The sequence below is a fragment of the Oncorhynchus tshawytscha genome, linkage group LG16 (assembly GCF_018296145.1).
Source record: "Oncorhynchus tshawytscha isolate Ot180627B linkage group LG16, Otsh_v2.0, whole genome shotgun sequence".
Lineage (NCBI taxonomy): Eukaryota > Metazoa > Chordata > Actinopteri > Salmoniformes > Salmonidae > Oncorhynchus > Oncorhynchus tshawytscha.
This window is the reverse complement of record NC_056444.1, coordinates 74,772,680-74,794,343: the sequence shown is the minus strand read 5'-3', so window position 1 is coordinate 74,794,343 and position 21,664 is coordinate 74,772,680. Positions and strand designations below refer to the sequence as shown.

Below are 21,664 nucleotides of genomic sequence, written 5' to 3'. Positions count from 1 at the left end.
TGTTATGTTAATGTGGCCTTACTATTAATTGATGTTATGGTTTGTCAGTGCTGTATTTACAAATAAGCATAAGGAACATCTGAGGTAATTATCAATTCATCACAGATAAGAGCTCTGCTCTTCACACTCTGCTGGTGAATGTCAATGAGGTGGCAGAGGGCAGGATGAGACAAAACCACAGTCAGCTTCATCGATCACATCAATGTTTGTGTGTGTGTGTGTGTGTGTGTGTGTGTGTCGGGATAAAGAGCGAGAGAACAAGACTACTGATATAGAGAGAGAAAGAGAGAGCATAAACGACCTCGAGACAGCATAGCAGAAAGAGACCACAGCAGAGTATAGACTAGTAGTGTGGCAGTTCGGTACAGTATGTCATCCACTGTTTAACCAGCAGAGTAGGCAGCCAAATGACATAGGTCTCCAGACACCAAGCCCAGCAGGGACACCCCATTACTGACCCACTTTCCTACTCACACATGAAAACACTTTCACTCCCTCCCTATCTATCTACCTCCATCCCTCCCTATCTGTCTCCCTCCATCCCCCAACCCTCTATCCCTCCCTATCTATCTCCCTCCATCCCTCTATCCCTCCCTATCTATCTCCCTCCATCCCCCAACCCTCTATCCCTCCCTATCTATCTCCCTCCATATCTGTCTCCCTCCATCCCCCAACCCTCTATTCCTCCCTATCTATCTCCCTCCATCCCTCCAATCCTCTATCCCTCCCTATCTGTCTCCCTCCATCCCCCAACCCTCTATATCTATCTCCCTCCATCCCCCAACCCTCTATCCCTCCCTATCTATCTCCCTCCACCCCCAACACTCTATCCCTCCCTATCTGTCTCCCTCCATCCCTCCACCCCTCTACCCCTCCCTATCTGTCTACCTCCACCCCTCTATCCCTCCCTATCTGTCTCCCTCCACCCCTCTATCCCTTCCTATCTGTCTCCCTCCACCCCTCTATCCCTCCCTATCTGTCTCCCTCCATCCCTCTATCCCTTCCTATCTGTCTCCCTCCACCCCTCTATCCCTCCCTATCTGTCTCCCTCTATCCCTCTATCCCTCCCTATCTGTCTCCCTCCACCCCTCTATCCCTCCCTATCTGTCTCCCTCCATCCCTCTCTATATGTCTCCCTCCCTCCATCACTCTACCCCTCTTTCCCTCCCCATCTGTCTCCCTCCATCCCCCCACACCTCTATCCCTCCTATCTGTCTCCCTCTATCCCTCCCTATCTTTCTCCCTCCTTATCTGTCTCCCTCCATATCTGTCTCCCTCAATATGGCCAACCCGCCATCCCCACTCTCTCTCTCTCTTTATAAATCAAAACCAGACCCTCAGAACACATTCCAGAACCTGTTCATTGATTTCAAGTGTAGGGCTCTTTCTCTCTCTGCCTCTCTCTCTCTCTATCTCTCATTCTCTGACGACTCTCTCTCTATCTCTCATTCTCTGACTCTCACTCTCTCTCTCTCTCTCTCTCTGCCTCTCTCTCTCTCTCTGACTCTCTCTATCTCTCATTCTCTGACTCTCTCTCTCTCTCTCTCTCTGCCTCTCTCTCTCTCTCTATCTCTCATTCTCTGACTCTCACTCTCTTCCTCTCTGCCTCTCTCTCTCTCTCTGCCTCTCTCTCTCTCTCTCTATCTCTCATTCTCTGACTCTCACTCTCTTCCTCTCTGCCTCTCTCTCTCTCTCTGACTCTCTCTATCTCTCATTCTCTGACTCTCACTCTCTTCCTCTCTCTCTCTCTCTTCAATTTAAGAGCTTTATTGGCAAGGGAAACATATGTTAACATTGCCAAAGCAAGTGAACTAGATAATAAACAAAAGTGAAATAAAAAATCTAAAGTAACAGTAAACATTATACTCACAAACGTTTCAAAATGAATAAAGACGTTATAAATGTCAAATGATGTGCAAATAGTTCAAATTCAAAAGGCAAAATAAATAAACATGAATATATATATAATGTACTTACAATGGTGTTTGTTCTTCACTGGTTGCCTTTTTCTTGTGACAACAGGTCACACATCTTGCTGCTGTGATGCACACTGTGGTATTTCACCCAGTTGATATGGGAGTTTATCAAAATTGGTTTTGTTTTTTAATTATTTGTGGAGCTGTATAATCTGAGGGAAATATGTGTCTCTAATATGGTCATACATTTGGCAGTAGGTTAGGAAGGGCCGCTCAGTTTCCACCTCATTTTGTGGGCAGTGTGCACATAGCCTGTCTTTTCTTGAGAGCCATGTCTGCCTACGGCGGCCTTTCTCAATAGCAAGGCTATGCACACTGAGTCTGTACATAGTTAAAGCTTTCCTTAAGTTTGGGTCAGTCACAGTGGTCAGGTATTCAGACGCTGTGTTCTCTCTGTTTAGGGTCAAATAGCATTCTAGGTTGCTCTGTTTTTTTGTTAATTCTTTCCAATGTGTCAAGTAATTATAATTTTGGTTTCTCATGATTTGGTTGGGTCTAATTTTGTTCCACTCTCTCTCTCTCTCTGCCTCTCTCTCTGCCTCTCTCTCTGCCTCTCTCTCTGCCTCTCTCTCTGCCTCTCTCTCTGCCTCTCTCTCTGCCTCAGAGAAGATACATGCTTCAAAAGAAGAGGAGCGTGGAGATTTTGGAATTTGTCAGAATAACGGTGGTTAGGGGTTTGCTAAGGGGCTAACATGTTTGTTATCAGTGGAGGGTAGAACTTCCACTGTGCAGTAGATCGAATATCTGTATGGCAGCCCATAAATGAATGATTTCTGCTATGCACTATAGAACTATTTATCTATCTCTCTGAGGCAGAACAAGATGGTGCTGATAGACATGGTCTTCTAGTTTGCAATCTTTCTTCCATTTAAGAACGATGGAGGAAACGATGTTCTTGGGGACCTTCAATGCTGTAGACAGTTTTTGGTACCCTTCCCCAGATCTGCGCATTGACACAATCCTGTCTCAGAAGTCTACAGTCAATTGCTTCGACCTCAAGGCTTGGTTTTTTGCTCTGACATGCACTGTCAACTGTGGGACCTTATATAGACAGGTGTGCGCCTTTCCAAATCATGTCCAATCAATTGAATTTACCACAGGTGGACTCCAAGTTGTAGAAACATCTCAAGGACGATCAATGGAAACAGGATGCACCTGAGCTCAATTTCGAGTCTCATAGCAAAGGGTCTGAAAACTTATGTAACTAAGGTGCATATACTGAACAAAAATATAACCGCAACATGTGCAGTGCTGGTCCCATGTTTCATGAGCTGAAATAAAAGATCTCAGAAATGTTCTGTATGTACAAAAAGCTTATTTCTCTCAAATTTTGTGCAGAAATGTGTTTACATCTCTGTTAGTGAGCATTTCTCCTTTGACAAGATAATCCATCCACCTGACAAGTGTAGCATATCGAGAAGCTGATTAAACAGCATGGTCATTACATAGGTGCACCTTGTGCTGGGTACAATAAAAGGCCACTCTGAAATGTGCAGTTTTGTTACATAACACAATGCCACAGATGTCTCAAGTTTTGTGGGAGCGATTCATTGGCATGCTGACTGCATGAATGTCCACTAGAGCTGTTGCCAGTGAATTGAATGTTAATTTCTCTACCATAAGCTGCCTCCAACATGGTTTTTGAGAATTTGGCAGTAAGTCCAACCATCCTCACAACCTCAGACCACGTGTAACCACGCCAGCCCAGGACCTCCACATCCAGCTTCTTCTCCTGCAGACCAGCCTCCAGGACAGCTGATGAAACTGAGGAGTGTTTCTGTCTGTAATAAAGCCCTTTTGTGGGAAGAAAACGCATTCTGATTTGCTGGGCCTGGCTCCCAAGTGGGTGGACATATGCCCTCCCAGGCCCACCAGGCCCACCCATGGCTGCACCTCTGCCCAGTCAAGTGAAATCCATAGATTACGACCCAGTTAATTGATTTCAATTAATCAAAATCAGTCAAAAGTGTTCCATCATGCCAAGGAAAGGTTGCAATTGTCCCCTAACTATCAAATCAAATCAAATCAAATTTTATTTGTCACATACACATGGTTAGCAGATGTTAATGCGAGTGTAGCGAAATGCTTGTGCTTCTAGTTCCGACAATGCAGTAATAAAAAGCAAGTAATCTAACTAACAATTCCAAAAAAAAACTACTGTCTTATACACAGTGTAAGGGGATAAAGAATATGTACATAAGGATATATGAATGAGTGATGGTACAGAGCAGCATAGGCAAGATACAGTAGATGATATCGAGTACAGTATATACATATGAGATAAGTATGTAAACCAAGTGGCATAGTTAAAGTGGCTAGTGATACATGTATTACATAAGGATGCAGTCGATGATATAGAGTACAGTATCAACGTATGCATATGAGATGAACAATGTAGGGTAAGTAACATTATATAAGGTAGCATTGTTTAAAGTGGCTAGTGATATATTTACATCATTTCCCATCAATTCCCATGATTAAAGTGGCTGGAGTAGAGTCAGTGTCATTGACAGTGTGTTGGCAGTAGCCACTCAATGTTAGTGGTGGCTGTTTAACAGTCTGATGGCCTTGAGATAGAAGCTGTTTTTCAGTCTCTCGGTCCCAGCTTTGATGCACCTGTACTGACCTCGCCTTCTGGATGACAGCGGGGTGAACAGGCAGTGGCTCGGGTGGTTGATGTCCTTGATGATCTTTATGGCCTTCCTGTAGCATCGGGTGGTGTAGGTGTCCTGGAGGGCAGGTAGTTTGCCCCCGGTGATGCGTTGTGCAGACCTCACTACCCTCTGGAGAGCCTTACGGTTGAGGGCGGTGCAGTTGCCATACCAGGCGGTGATACAGCCCGCCAGGATGCTCTCGATTGTGCATCTGTAGAAGTTTGTGAGTGCTTTTGGTGACAAGCTGAATTTCTTCAGCCTCCTGAGGTTGAAGAGGCGCTGCTGCGCCTTCCTCACGATGCTGTCTGTGTGAGTGGACCAATTCAGTTTGTCTGTGATGTGTATGCCGAGGAACTTAAAACTTGCTACCCTCTCCACTACTGTTCCATCGATGTGGATAGGGGGTGTTCCCTCTGCTGTTTCCTGAAGTCCACAATCATCTCCTTAGTTTTGTTGACGTTGAGTGTGAGGTTGTTTTCCTGACACCACACTCCGAGGGCCCTCACCTCCTCCCTGTAGGCCGTCTCGTCGTTGTTGGTAATCAAGCCTACCACTGTTGTATCGTCCGCAAACTTGATGATTGAGTTGGAGGCGTGCATGGCCACGCAGTCGTGGGTGAACAGGGAGTACAGGAGAGGGCTCAGAACGCACCCTTGTGGGGCCCCAGTGTTGAGGATCAGCGGGGAGGAGATGTTGTTGCCTACCCTCACCACCTGGGGGCGGCCCGTCAGGAAGTCCAGTACCCAGTTGCACAGGGCGGGGTCGAGACCCAGGGTCTCGAGCTTGATGACGAGCTTGGAGGGTACTATGGTGTTGAATGCCGAGCTGTAGTCGATGAACAGCATTCTCACATAGGTATTCCTCTTGTCCAGATGGGTTAGGGCAGTGTGCAGTGTGGTTGAGATTGCATCGTCTGTGGACCTATTTGGGCGGTAAGCAAATTGGAGTGGGTCAAGGGTGTCAGGTAGGGTGGAGGTGATATGGTCCTTGACTAGTCTCTCAAAGCACTTCATGATGACGGATGTGAGTGCTACGGGCGGTAGTCGTTTAGCTCAGTTACCTTAGCTTTCTTGGGAACAGGAACAATGGTGGCCCTCTTGAAGCATGTGGGAACAGCAGACTGGTATAGGGATTGATTGAATATGTCCGTAAACACACCGGCCAGCTGGTCTGCGCATGCTCTGAGGGCGCGGCTGGGGATGCCGTCTGGGCCTGCAGCCTTGCGAGGGTTAACACGTTTAAATGTCTTACTCACTTCGGCTGCAGTGAAGGAGAGACCGCATGTTTCCGTTGCAGGCCGTGTCAGTGGCACTGTATTGTCCTCAAAGCGGGCAAAAAGTTATTTAGTCTGCCTGGGAGCAAGACATCCTGGTCCGTGACTGGGCTGGGTTTCTTCCTGTAGTCCGTGATTGACTGTAGACCCTGCCACATACCTCTTGTGTCTGAGCCGTTGAATTGAGATTCTACTTTGTCTCTGTACTGGCGCTTAGCTTGTTTGATAGCCTTGCGGAGGGAATAGCTGCACTGTTTGTATTCAGTCATGTTACCAGACACCTTGCCCTGATTAAAAGCAGTGGTTCGTGCCTTCAGTTTCACACGAATGCTGCCATCAATCCAAGGTTTCTGGTTAGGGAATGTTTTAATCGTTGCTATGGGAACGACATCTTCAACGCACGTTCTAATGAACTCGCACACCGTATCAGCGTATTCGTCAATGTTGTTGTCTGACGCAATACGAAACATCTCCCAGTCCACGTGATGGAAGCAGTCTTGGAGTGTGGAGTCAGCTTGGTCAGACCAGCGTTGGACAGACCTCAGCGTGGGAGCTTCTTGTTTTAGTTTCTGTCTGTAGGCAGGGATCAACAAAATGGAGTCATGGTCAGCTTTTCCGAAAGGGGGGCGGGGCAGGGCCTTATATGCGTCGCGGAAGTTAGAGTAACAATGATCCAGGGTCTTTCCACCCCTGGTTGCGCAATCGATATGCTGATAAAATTTAGGGAGTCTTGTTTTCAGATTAGCCTTGTTAAAATCCCCAGCTACAATGAATGCAGCCTCCGGATAAATCGTTTCCAGTTTGCAGAGAGTTAAATAAAGTTCGTTCAGAGCCATCGATGTGTCTGCTTGGGGGGATATATACGGCTGTGATTATAATCGAAGAGAATTCTCTTGGTAGATAATGCGGTCTACATTTGATTGTGAGGAATTCTAAATCAGGTGAACAGAAGGATTTGAGTTCCTGTATGTTTCTTTCATCACACCATGTCACGTTGGCCATAAGGCATACGCCCCCGCCCGTCTTCTTACCAGAAAGATGTTTGTTCCTGTCGGCGCGATGCGTGGAGAAACCCGCTGGCTGCACCGCTTCGGATTGCGTCTCTCCAGTTAGCCATGTTTCCGTGAAGCAGAGAACGTTACAGTCTCTGATGTCCCTCTGGAATGCTACCCTTGCTCGGATTTCATCAACCTTGTTGTCAAGAGACTGGACATTGGCAAGAAGAATGCTAGGGAGTGGTGCACGATGTGCCCGTCTCCGGAGTCTGACCAGAAGACCGCTTCGTTTCCCTCTTTTTCTGAGTCGTTTTTTTTTTTGGTCGCTGCATGTGATCCACTCGGTTACACTGGTTGTAAGGCAGAACACAGGACACAGCCTTAAGAGAGACAGCGCAAATGTTTACTAAGTGAGCACACTAAAATGCTAGAAACACTTCCACATGTTCTATCACTGAGCTCACCAAAGTGGAGCATGATAACCTTCCTATTTCCCAGTGGGTTGTTTCCCAGGCCTGGCGATAGTGATTGGATTCTATTACACAGTATTACAAGATAAGAGTCCAAATGGGAATCTGAAATGAACGGAGTCAGAGTACTCTGCGTTCTTGGAGTGTGTGTGTGTGTGGTGTGTGGTGTGTGGTGTGTGTGTGTGTGTGTAGGGGTGACAGAGAGGTGGAGGGCTCTGCGGGAGAGAAAGACAGCAGTTTCCCACATATCACTTCTCTCCTTCCCGCTTTCTGAATGAATTTTGAACTTCCACAGAGTTCCATGCAGTTCTACAGAGTTCCATGCAGTTCTACAGAGTTCCATGCAGTTCTACAGAGTTCCAAACACAGACTAAACCAACCACTGGTATGTAATTAGACCTCTGTTGTCCAGTTTGAAGTCTTTTCTCTGTTGCTCAGTTAAGCAGAAATATTTCAAAACAAGAATCGTTCGCTTTGAAAGTAACAATCAAAACCAAACAAGGAGCAGGAGAGAGAAACGAGAGAAGGACAGAAAGAGGTCAGAGAAGCTAGATGTTATCCCTGGGTATTATTTAGTAGCACTGACTGTGAGAGCAAAAACAAGATGCAAGGAAGAGGTTCTACAACAGGAAGTGTTTTGTCAGAACACTTGTCCAATGCTTTATGTTTTTCTTGTTCAATCGGATGTCATGTAACACTTTTAGTTGTTCTTCTACTATACACTAACTATATAATCATTTGGTTAATAATAGTGTTACTACACAGGTATAAGAGCAACTTAATGTAAAGTGTTACCAAGAAGGGTGAAAATATTTAGGGAAAATTAGACTCAAAGACACTCACTGCAACACACCGTACATACTAAGACTTATATCCACACTCTGTGACAAGTAGACACACAAGCACGCACGCACGCACACGCACACACACTACCCAACCCTCGGTCCCAACTTATTCAATGGAGGCTCTGTGCAGTGCCCATCCAACAGGAACGTCCCCTTAGCTTTGTGCTAAAGAAGCTGAGAAACCTCTGGCCATGCAGTACCTGACTGCAGCTATCTAGCTAGCAGAATTAACCAGTTTACTGCCCCCAGACAATATCCATGGGTCATTCAAGCTCATTCTAATGCCTAACAGCAGTCATTTTTCAAAGTAGTTGAACATGCATACAAACAACAGCTGGGGGGAGAGAGGGGGAGGGAGAGAAATAGAAAGAGATAAGGAAATTGATAGACATACAGAGAGGAGCCTATAATGATTACGAGTTGCTGTCAACTCACTCTCTCCAGCAGCCCCTGCATACGTAACACAGCACAGCAGGCTACACTTCACTACACTGCCTTCCACAGGGGGAAAAGCCAACCAAGATTCAGCTGTTATGAAAACAGAACCAACTCTAGACCACATAAATGGAACTGAGGCATTCATTCATTGCAGCTCTACAAAAGCCAGAAACAAAAGCCTCGCTGCATGGCTTACTTATTCCTTCTGAAACCAAATCAGCAAACAAAGACTGTGGGAGGAATTATATAGCAAATGTTTTAGAAATACACTACCGTTCAAAAGTTTGGGGTCACTTAGAAATGTCCTTGTTTTTGAAAGAAAAACAATTTTTTTTGTCCATTAAAATAACATCAAATTGATCAGAAATACAGTGTAGACATGGTTAATGTTGTAAATTACTATTGTAGTTCGTAACGGCTGATTTTTAATGAACTATCTACATAGGCGTACAGAGGCCTGTTATCAGCAACCACCACTCCTGTGTTCCAATGGCATCTTGTGTTAGCTAATCCAAGTTTATCATTTTTAAAGCTTAATTGATCATTAGAAAACCCTTTTGCAATTATGTTAGCACAGCTGAAAACTGTTGTGCTGATTAAAGAAGCAATACAACTGGACTTCTTTAGACGAGTTCAGTATCTGGAGCATCAGCATTTGTAGGTTCAATTACAGGCTCAAAATGGACAGAAACAAAGACCTTTGATGTTATTTTAATGGACAAAAAATGCACTTTTCTTTCAAAAACAAGGACATTTCTATGTGGCTCCAAACTTTTTGTCACGTTCGTAATAAGGGCGGGACCAAGGCGCAGCGTGGGTTGAGTTCCACATCTTTATTTGCAGTGAAACTTCTCAAAAACCAATAAACAAGCAACGAAACGTAACCTCAGTGGTGCTACAAGCACATACACAAACAATATCCCACAACCCAGGTGGGAACAATGGAGAATTGGTTAAATACAAAGACTTGCTTTGTAAAGATGAAAAAGTGATCAAGTTGTCACTGACAAAGTTGTCTGACAAAGTGTAGCTGCACATGCATGCCCAGTCAAGGATATCTAAACAAAAAGCTTTTAAAAGGCAGAAATCACCTCTGTGAAGTCTACATTTCCCACCACCTCCTCATCAAAGAGCTCAGTACTGGGATAGTGATTCATTTTGATCCTAATGTGTGCCACATGCATAGCCAGCCAAGCCTCTTATCACAGAGTGGTTAAGTCCTGAATGTACCCATATTCCCCATAGGGCTCTGGTCAAGGGTCAAAAGTAGTGCATTAGATAGGGGATGGGGGGCCATTTTGGACACATCATGAATCTGAGTTCAACAGCTGTGACTAACAAAAGCAGACAGGTTTGACACATGGCAGCAGTCACATCAGCTACCTCTCTCCTCATCTGTCCAGGTGTGAAAGCAGGCAGCAGAGTGGAGGAACTTGGGGCCTCCTGTTAAATTGATTCTCCAATTGAGCGCAAACACACACACACACACCCAGCCTTGGAACAGCCTAGGTGTTTCTGGAGGTGGAACTAAGACTGCAAAACTGGAAGACTGGAAGAGTGCTCAGAGTAACGTCACCAGAGATCAACGTGGTCCAGCGGCCTGTCTGCCTCACCGAACCCCCCGGGACAGCTCCAGAACCAGCTCCTGCACTAGGTGCAAAGTTCTCCATCAGAGATAGTAAAACTACAAGACAATGTTCAGTCACAAAGCCAGGATTCACACGTTTGTGTCGAATGTCAGGCAAACGTTACGACCAGTTATGCTTACTCCTTGTGTAAAATGCATGGAAAAGACAGATAAGCATTTCATTTATCCGAATTAGGAAGCATTGGGTTGTATACTTGTTGTCTAGCTCTAGCGTTTTTTTCTGGGAACTCAAATCAAGTATGCGTCAATTTAAAAAGAACTGGCTGAGAATGTTGCTATTTGTGGTTTAGGCAATGATGAAGCATACCACAACTGACAACCAAAACAGTGAGGCAGAAAGAAAAAGAGAGACAAAGCCTAGTTTCTATAACCTAAAGAGATATCCAAGACATCTTCTATCCTTCCCTTCCACATCAACACCCACACAGTTGTTACCCCCATTCTGTTCAATAAACCCATCTGCTCCCTTCCAGGTCTTATAGGAGCTAAATAGAGTAAACAGTTGTGTAGCTGCTACCAGAAAACACCAATTAGAACACACCCCTTCTACTCACCATCAACAAACACTCCTCTGTGAGCCTCAAGCTTTCGTACGGTGAGGTAGTAGTGCATTATGGCAGTGCCACTTGGGAAACACCCTGCCTCTAGCCTCCAGTCTTAGCTCAGGCTGAATCTACAATGCTATACAGGAAAGGATTTTATAAAGTTATTGTCAAGGCTGTCTCCACATTATTATTTCACTAATAGTTCTGTTAATGTTCAAGCTGCATTGTCTCCTGAAAGGAAGTATTCGTGAACACCCACCGCCGTAAGCTCTTTATTACAAGCTATTCAAAGACTGCTACTTTGTGAAAACATGGAGACCTGTTTGCATGTTAGTTCCAAAGGGCACAGCTCCACTTCCCTACACTTCACATACATAAGTTGGAATTATACATCACTTTTTCTCAAATCTCACGACAGAGAAAATTATTGCAGAGAACTTGGTGTGCCACCTGAGAGAGTGTAAAAGCTGACTAACTAAATGCTTCAGTTGGCAGCTGCTGCATGCCAGGCAGCATCACAATCAATGAACATTCCTATGTGACTGTATCAGTGCACATGTCCCTCCCACCTGAGGATCTGTTTTCTTTCAGACATCTATTTCCTGTGTTTGATGGGTGCAAAATCGACTTGTCACTTAAATCTCGCTGGATTGATTGCTTTCATTTTACACTTGTGACTCTTTCATAATCTTGCTTGTGTCTTCTGGTCTTTCCCTTTAACGTTACCACCAAGGACATGTTAGTAATGACCTGTCTAACACCCCTTTAATGGCGGAAATGGGCTCAGTGGAATACATTGTCTTTCCGCGCCATCTATAAGACTGCTAAAGCGTCATCTGGGATTTAACGCATCACAAGAAAGAGAAGAAAGATAACTTTAGCTTGATGGGTGTATTGATGCAAATGAGGCACATATAATTGTCTTTCTTTTAACACAAAATATTTTGTAAATACTTGATATCATTACAAAATTATATCGCAATTCAATGGCTCAAACACAAGACGTATGTGGCAAGGTCTACAGACAATCACGGATTACAAAAAGAAAACCAGCTCCGTCGCGGACATCGACGTCTTGCTTCCAGACAAATGAAACAATTTCTTTGCGTGCATTGAGGGCAATACAGTGCCACCGACGCGGCCCGCTACCAAAGACTATGGGCTCTTCTTCTCTGTAGCCAACGTGAGTAAAACATTTAAATGTGTTCAGCCTCGCAAGGCTGCCGGCCCAGACGGCATCCCTAGCCGCAGACCAATTGACTGGTGTGTTTACGGACATATTCAATCAATCCCTATCCCAGTCTGTTGTCCCCACATGATTCGAGATGGCCACCATTGTTCCTGTTCCCAAAAAAGCTAAGGTAACTGAACTAAATGACTATCGCCGCGTAGCACTCACTTCTGTCATCATGAAGTGCTTTTAGAGACTAGTCAAGGATCATATCACCTCCACCTTACCTGTCACTCTAGACCCACTCAAACTTGCTTACTCGCCCAATAGGTCCACAGATGATGCAATCGCCATCACACTGCACACTGCCCTATCCCATCTGGACAAGAGGAATGCCTATGTAAGAATGCTGTTCATTGAATACAGCTCAGCATTCCACACCATGGTACCCTCCAAAACTCATCATTAAGCTTGAGACCCTGGGTCTCAACCCCGCCCTGTGAAACTGGGTCCTGGACTTCTTGACGGGCCGCCCCCAGGTGGTGAAGGTAGGAAACAACATCTCCACTTCGCTGATCCTCAATACTGGGGCCCCAAAAGGGTGCGTTCTCAGCCCTCTCCTGTACTCCCTGTTCACCTACGATTGCGTGGCCATGCACGCCTCCAACTCAATCATCAAGTTTGCAGACGACACTACAGTGGTAGACTTGATTACCAACAACGACGGGACAGCCTACAGGTCGGAATGTGGTGTCAGGAAAATAACCTCTCACTCAATGTCAGCAAAACAAAAGAGATGATCATGGACTTCAGGAAACAGCAAAGGGAGCACCCCCCTATCCACATCGACAGGACAGCAGTGGAGAAGGTGGAAAGTTTTAAGTTCCTCGGTGTACATATCACCGACAAACTGAAATTGTCCATGCAAACAGACAGTGTGGTGAAGAAGGCGCAACAGCGAGGCTGAAAAAATGTGGCTTGTCACCAAAAACCCTTACTAACTTTTAGAGGTGCACAATTGAGAGCATCCTGTTGTGCTGTATCACTGCCTGGTACAGCAACTGCTCCGCCCACAACCGCAGGTCTCTCCAGAGGGTGGTGCGGTCTGCACAACGCATCACCGGGGGCAACCTACCTGCCCTCCAGGACACCTACAACACCCGATGTCACAGGAAGGCAGAAAATATAATCAAGGACAATAACCACCCGAGCCACTGCCTGTTCACCCCACTTCCATTCAGAAGGCGAGGTCAGTGCAGGTGCATCAGAGCTGGGACAGAGAGATTGAAAAACAGCTTCTATATCAAAGCCATCAGATTGTTAAACAGCCACCACTAGCACAGAGAGGCGGCTTCCTACCTACAGACTTGATAACATTGAACACTTTAATAAATGGAACACCAGTCACTTTATTAATGCAACTTTAATAAATGGAACACTAGTCACTTTAATAATGTTTACATATCTCACAATACTCATCTCATATGTATATAATGTATCATTCACTATCTATTCTTCCTATATATTGCATATTAGCCGCTCTGTCACTGCTGATCCATATATTTTATACTTATATATTCTTATCCCATTCCTTTACTAGATTGTGTGTATTAGGTTTTGCTGTGGAAATTGTTAGATATTACGTGTAGAGGTCGACCGATTAATCAGAATGGACGATTAATTAGGGCCAATTTCAAGTTTTCATAACAATCGGTAATCGGTATTTTTGGACACCGATTTGCCGATTACATTTTTTTTACACCTTTATTTAACTAGGCAAGTCAGTTAAGAACACATAAAAGTAACAAATAATTGAAGAGCAGCAGTAAAATAACAATAGCGAGCCGATATAAAGGGGGTACCGGTACAGAGTCAATGTGAGGGGGTACCGGTTAGTCGAGTTAATTGAGGTAATATGTACATGTAGGTAGAGTTAAAGTGACCATACATAGATAATAAACAGAGAGTAGCAGCAGCGTAAAATAAGGGGGGGGGAATGCAAAAAGTCTGGGTAGACATTTGATTAGCTGTTCAGGAGTCTTATGGCTTGGGGGTAGAAGCTGTTAAGAAGTCTCTTGGACCTAGACTTGGTGCTCCGGTACCGCTTGCCGTGCGGTAGCAGAGAGAACAGTCTATGACTAGGGTGGTTGGAGTCGTTGACAATTTTTAGAGCCTTCCTCTGGTCCCGCCTGGAATAGAGGTCCTGGATGGCAAGAAGCTTGGCCCCAGTGATGTACTGGGCCGTACGCACTACCCTCTGCAGTGCCTTGCGGTCGGAGGCCGAGCAGTTGCCGGTCCAGGCAGTGATGCAACCGGTCAGGATGCTCTCCATGGTGCAGCTGTAGAACTTTTTGAGGATCAGAGGACCCAAATCTTTTCAGTATCCTGAGGGGGAATACGCGTTGTCGTGCCCTCTTCATGACTGTCTTGGTGTTTTTGAACCTGCTCCACTACAGCCCCGTCGATGAGAATCGGGGCGTGCTTGGTCCTCCTTCTCCTGTAGTCTCCTTGGTCTTGATCACGTTTAGGGAGAGGTTATTGTCCTGGCACCACACGGCCAGGTCTCAGACCTCCTCCCTTATAGGCTGTCTCATCGTTGTCGGTGAACACTGTTGTGTCATCGGCAAACTTAATGACGGTGATGGAGTCGTGCCTGGCCATGCAGTCATGGGTGAACAGGGAGTACAGGAAGGGACTGAGCATGCACCCCTGAGGGGCCCCGTGTTGAGTATCAGCATAGCGAATGTGTTGTTACCTACCCTTACCACCTGGAGGCAGCCCATCAGGAAGTCCAGGATCCAGTTGCAGAGGGAGGTGTTAAGTCCCAGGATCCTTAGCTTATGAGCTTTGAGGGCACTATGGCGTTGAACGCTGAGCTGTAGTCAATGAATAAAATTCTCACATAAGTGTTCCTTTTATCCAGGGCAGTGTGGAGTGCAATAGAGATTGCATCATCTGTGGATCTGTTGGGGCAGTATGCAAATTGGAGTGGGTCTAGGGCTTCTGGGATAATGGTGTTGATGTGAGCCATGACCAGCCTTTCAAAGCACTTCATGGCTACAGACGTGAGTGCTACAGGTCGGTAGTCATTTAGGCAGGTTACCTTAGTGTTATTGGGCACAGGGACTATGGTGGTCTGCTTGAAACATGTTAGTATTACAGACTCAGTCAAGGATAGGTTGTCAGTGGGTCAGCGCATGCTCGGAGTACACATCCTGGTAATCAGCCTTGTGAATATTGATCTGTTTAAAGGTCTTACTCACGTCGGCTACGGAGAGCGTGATCACACCGTCGTCTGGAACAGCTGATGCTCTCATGCATGTTTCAGTGTTACTTGCCTCGAAGCGAGCATAGAAGTTATTTAGTCTGGTATGCTCGTGTCACTGGGCAGCTCGCAGCTGTGCTTCCCTTTGTAGTCTGTAATACTTTGCAAGCCCTGCCACATCTGAAGAGCGTCGGAGCCGGTGTAGTACGATTCAATCTTAATCCCGTATTGACACTTTGCCTGTTTGATGGTTCGTCGGAGGGCATAGCAGGATTTCTTATAGGATTCCGGGTTAGAGTCCTGCTCCTTGAAAGTGGCAGCTCTACCCTTTAGCACAGTGCGCATGTTGCCTGTAATACATGGCTTCTGGTTTGGGAATGTACGTACAGTCACTGTGGGGGCGACATCATCGATGCCCTTATTGATGAAGCCAGTGACTAATGTGGTATACTCCTCAATACCATCGGTAGAATCCCAGAACATATTCCAGTCCATGCCAGTAAAATGTTTTATGTGCTATAATTCTGTCAATATCTGGATTAAAAAAACTGAAAACATTTGGATAATCTTCATCAATTGTCCAACTGATTAGAATGATTTTTTATTAGAAAAACCTTTTAACAATTTTGATGACCATTGCTAGTGATAGGCTAGTAGCCATGGTAGAGATAACCTGGTCCCAGATGTCTTTGTGATCTTGCCAACTCCATTGCTGTTATTGTCCAGTCAAACATGACAATTCCATAAGGAGAGGGTAAGAGAGCAGAAACAAAATGGCATCCAGGCTAAGATAGAGTCTAAAGAGAGTAATGTAAAAATCTATGACCTGTTGAATGTGTGTGGAGGATGCAGAATGTTCTAGAATGTTCCTGGTAGATGTTTCCAGTGCTGGTTATGAATGTTCTGAGGAGCGGCCATGAAACATAGGGTCAGGAAAACAGAGTCTAGGCACCTCTGGAATTCACCCTCTCTCTTCACCTCCTGACCCACAGAAAACATCAAAAGAAAGTGGATGATCATAGGGACCTTAGGACCTTTTCTTCTTATCTTTTTTACTACAAAACATAGACAATCAAAGTGTAGAGAAAATCGCTGGTTTTAAAAGTGTAGAGAAAATCGCATCTCCACTATTATGGTGCTGGAGATAAGCAATATGATGTAAAAAAAAAGTGGTGAAGTGCCCCTTTAAAGGCTTGGGTATACAGTCTTCTCTGGAATTTACCCTCGCTCTTCACCTTGTGAACCAAGTCTCCACAGCTGACCAATAGTTGGCTGAGCTGAGCCTTTACCTTTGTTGTGGTCATGTAAGTCTGCTCAATGTCAAAGGGACATAGAAATACTGTACATCCTACACATGATGGGTTGATCTGTAGGAGGCATCGCATCTGTATCTTTTTCCATAAGATATGAGTCATACAGTACGAGGACTGCTATGTGTTTTTAGTGGTGGTGAAATGAACTAGAAACCCACAGAGAAGAACACTACACATAGGCTACCGTATATCCTCTCCCTTAATAACATACGGGATCAAATGTAACATGATACAATTGCTATTTGCTAAAACCTTTAGCCACGATTACAACATTAACATGTGACCATCAAGTGTTCGATGTTTCTGGATTTGCATCTTTGATATCTAAACAGAGTTGTTTGACTGTGCAGCTAAAGATAGATACACCATCTCCAGCTAGCCAGGATCGTCCTGGAACAGAACAACTAAAGATAAATCATCTCCAGCTAGCCAAGATCGTCCTGGAACAGAACAACTAAAGATAGATACACCATCTCCAGCTAGCCAGGATCGTCCTGGAACAGAACAACTAAAGATAAATCATCTCCAGCTAGCCAAGATCGTCCTGGAACAGAACAACTAAAGATAGATACACCATCTCCAGCTAGCCAGGATCGTCCTGGAACAGAACAACTAAAGATAAATCATCTCCAGCTAGCCAAGATCGTCCTGGAACAGAACAACTAAAGATAGATACACCATCTCCAGCTAGCCAGGATCGTCCTGGAACAGAACAACTAAAGATAAATCATCTCCAGCTAGCCAGGATCGTCCTGGAACAGAACAACTAAAGATAACTCATCTCCAGCTAGCCAGGATCGTCCTGGAACAGAACAACTAAAAATAAACCATGTCCAGACCAGAACAGTGGTTAGCCCTAAACTCTGACCTCTGACCTTGGCTTCCTCAATCTCTTTTCCTAAATCCCTAATTCACGCTGAGTCCAGCCAGCCGAGCCCAGTGGTGATCCGGATTGTGTTTCAGCTTAAGTGCCTGACCCTGGCCTCTAGCATAGCAGCATAACTCTCTCACTCACACACTCATCCTCTTCCTCTTGTCTCCTCTGGACTCTAGCATAGCATCCACTCACTTACTTACTCACTTACTCACTCCCCCCCCTCCCTTCTCTCTGCCCTGGACTCTAGCATAGCATCCACTCACTTACTCACTCCCCCCTCCCCTCTTTCTGCCCTGGACTCTAGCATAGCATCCACTCACTTACTCAGCCCCCCTCCCTCCCTTCTCTCTCCCCTGGACTAGCATAGCATCCACTTACTCACTCATCCCCCTTCAACTCTCTCCTGAACTCTAGCATAGCTCACCCCCCTCCCCTCCCATGCCTCTGACTTTGCATAAAAAAACATACAACTGGTGCAGTCTGGTTTGCTTAATATAAGGAACTTTAAATGATTTACACTTCATCTTTTACTTTTGATAATTAAGTATATTTAAAACCAAATACTTTTAGACTTTTACTCAAGTAGTATTTTACTGGGTGACTTTCACTTTTACTTGAGTCATTTTCTATTAACATATCTTTACTTTTACTCAAGTATGACAATTGAGTACTTTTTCCACCTCTGCTGCTGGTAAAGTGTGCATTTCCCCATCAGTGGCGAGTGCTAGCAACAAGATCAGCTGCTGTACTGTTTAGTACTGTCCAATGTTTCCCAATAGTCCCCAAATTGTGAGCCTGCACTGATTGACTGCAGTATTGTCTCTTTCTTTAATGTTCATACCAGAGCATCATTGTTAGCTTCTACTATGGAGTAGTCTACATTTGAACAATATGGATTATATGGAGGATTATGAAGGTGAATAGAAGGAAACCTACTGCTATCTCAGTATCCCTAGATTCAAGAACTAAATGAGTGGATGTAGGCCAACTGTATTATTCAAATCGGTTGCTAGGGACCTTTATAAACATGCCTTCAATGCCTTGGAAACCCAACGCATTATTTATGAGCATCACTATAATTTGGGGTATTTGTGCAATAGTGGGTTGTTTAGTAAGAGTGTATTTTGTAACACACATTGTGCTGCCTTAGTACTGCACTATTGATTGACATTAGGTTTTAAAACACCAAAACAAGTCAAGTCCTTCTCTCTATCACAACAAAATGTTCATGAGAAAAAGTATTCAGTCCAATATCTGGTTGTGGCTTTAGATATGCATAGCCAATGTGGTATGAGTTACCTATAATACAAGAGCAGCCTATTCATTCCCTTTAAGTCAAATGAACTATGCCAGTGACACTATATGACAAATGCTGGTCTATTTGACACTGTATAGCAACAATGTTGCCAGACGTTCCAAATCATTGTCTACAATGTTCTCGCTCTGAAAGTGCATGGCCATAATATCACACGAGATAGTATAACTGTTGCAAGAATGCACTTTAGAATGTAGCTGATCATTATAGTCAATTACTCAAAAATTACTTGATTATTTAAATCAGTTCTCTATGGGCTATCTGACTGTCATCAAGTGAGTAGGTATGTGATGTTGTGATGAATGTATAGTTTCCAAGACATTCTAAACTTAGCTGCTCGCCCGGACAAGTCACGACAATAGCCTATATTTATAAAGATTACAACTGACCAACCGCAACATAGTTGTTTTTACATTCTAAGCGCATGCAGCTCAAAACAAACATGCAAACAGATATTTCAATAGGATTTGGTTTGAAGTGAACCCACGAAGGTGTAACCTGATCACCGCAAAAAAAATCCTTAGCCTACAGCCATATAGATTCTGACATGAAGCATAAGCATAAATACGCCATAGGCATATTGATCGGGTCCGTATTAGCCTACTGATCGATCCAAGGAAAAGTGTACTGTCGTGTCTGTCTAGCCTACCTAGAACTGGGACACGCAGGCCTTTCCCGGATGTGCTGTGATATATGTATCGTCTACCTGCTGAATAACCTTACAAGACAACATTGAACGAGCATGTCAACAACAGCACAAGAACAAAGGGCATACAGTATTTTTAATCATCCGTGGGGCTACGTCTCATCTGTGAATGGGAATCAAACCGAGTAGCTGGCATTACAACACTGTCCGTGTAGCCATGCATGGCTTTGAATCCCCTTTGATTTAAGAAAACATGAACCCATATGAAGCTCAACACATCTGTAGTTTAGTTAACAGTGGTTTTATGTCAATAACACCCTAAATTAATCAGGTATGCCAGGCTACAGACAGGTGGTTATGAAATGCTCATTTGACAAAAGGTGAGCAGGCAAGATAGCCTATATCCTATGAAGTCTGTCTCACAAACATGGCACATATATGATCAGCCCTATTGTTCATTTCGATCACTAGCAGACTGGTTGAGTCTAAAGCCTATAGGTGTTATGGAGACATTTGTCCTGGGCCAATAGTAGGCTATGTGGTGAATAGCCTACATTCCATGTTAGACCTATATTGCTAAAGAGTGGGCATGCAGTTTCACAAAGCAATAGGCTACAACACACTAGACTGTCACTTACCATCAATAGATGCTGTAGGAGATAGGATCTCCAAACTGAGCAAGAATCCCACGAAGAACAACCTCATTGCCAACACCTTTGCAATTCCAGATGTCATTGCTTTTTTAAATATATATAAAATACTGGATATAACGTTGGCTAGAATTCTAAGATCAAAAAAATATATTCAAACACCTCATCCAAACACCCCGAATGGTCCGGTGCGATTGTCCGTTCCTCTTTGCGCCCTGCAACCACGCACTGAGAATAGCTAAGGTAGCTTCACTGGCAGAAGTAGGCAATGGATACAAATGTAGAAACATTGAAAGGCTTGCTACAACCTAGTGAGCCTACGAGTTGTTCTCGTGCAGTCATGTATATGTTTTATACAGTATCAGCATGCGTGATCCATATAAGCCCACACACTATTTTTCAAAGGAAAATATATTGTGAACAGATTCATCTAGAAATGTCCCACTAGTTCACAATCTCCTCGGATTTCCGTCACTGCAGCAGTGTTGAAAATAACCCATGCCATAAAATAAAAAATAAAAGCGCCTTTTTCTTTGGGAGCTCCACCGCCTCTGTTACTGGTGGTTACAACACGTTGAGTGGATGGCGGTGAGTGTGAAGCGCCGACACACACAGCACTCTGGAACCAGTGGATGACGTCACCAATTCAATTCTTACAGAAAACCGAAAAACTACGCGGCAAGCTCCCTTTGCGCAAGCGCGGAGACGCTTTTCTGCGCATTAGACTGGCGCCCATACACCAACCATATTGGCACAAGGACAGTTGTTTTCTGCAGTTTCAATTTGATTGACAAGTGTACACCCTCAAATCTGTCTGTCATTAGAGTTGAACAGGTCCGAAATATTATAACACATTGGCCTACTGTACATAACACAGAACGTATTTAACGCCCTTATTTTTAAACTTTTTAAAGAATGCCACACTGGGTCTTCCAACACTGGAAGCTTTTCCCTAGCTTTGTGCACACACAGCTGCTTTTAACTTCAGCATTGATAGTTATGCACGGTAGAGCTCCCAAGAATCATACCAGTATGCTTCTATGTTACTATGATGACAGATGAGATCATGAGATGTGTCCCAGCCAGGGTTCCAGAGAGGAAGGATGGGCTATATTCAAAACAGGCTTTTGGACTTTCTATGACATCCCGCTCAGAGAACATTCTCTGACTCAGACCAATGATGTATGTAAACCCTTGATTGCTGATGCTATGTTTGTGCCATTGAGAAGTTTAGAAGCCACCGGTCGGCCATATTGGTAGTGGCACTCCCCTGTAGGAGCAGTACTCCATAGGAATGAATGGAATTCTAAAGTATTTCAATTAAATGTAGTACAACCCACTACTACAACAAAAAATACTTAAATCATTTTTATCCTTTAATTGAAATAAAATAGAATTCCATTAATTCCTATGGAGGACTGTATACTCTCAAATGCCAATATATAGCATCAGTAATCGAGGGTTTATATACATAATTGAACCCAGTCCACTGCTTTTCTCAGGAGAGAACCTCCTCTTGTGGTAAATGAAGGACATGGCATATAAACTCAACAGTAGTAGCACAGAGTTTTCCTAGTAGGCGC

General features: G+C 44.4%; 1 protein-coding gene across 1 annotated transcript in view; it reads right to left on the bottom strand.

The window, feature by feature from the left end:
- Positions 1-20,664, bottom strand: part of LOC112215232 (low-density lipoprotein receptor-related protein 1-like) — a 253,940-nt gene extending 233,276 nt beyond the window's left edge. Inside the window, exon 1 of the mRNA XM_042299627.1 lies at positions 20,070-20,664. Coding sequence (XP_042155561.1) covers positions 20,070-20,166 — 97 coding nt within the window. The 5' untranslated portion in view covers positions 20,167-20,664. The remainder of the gene's footprint in view (positions 1-20,069) is intronic.
- Between the last annotated feature and the right edge of the window lie 1,000 nt (positions 20,665-21,664).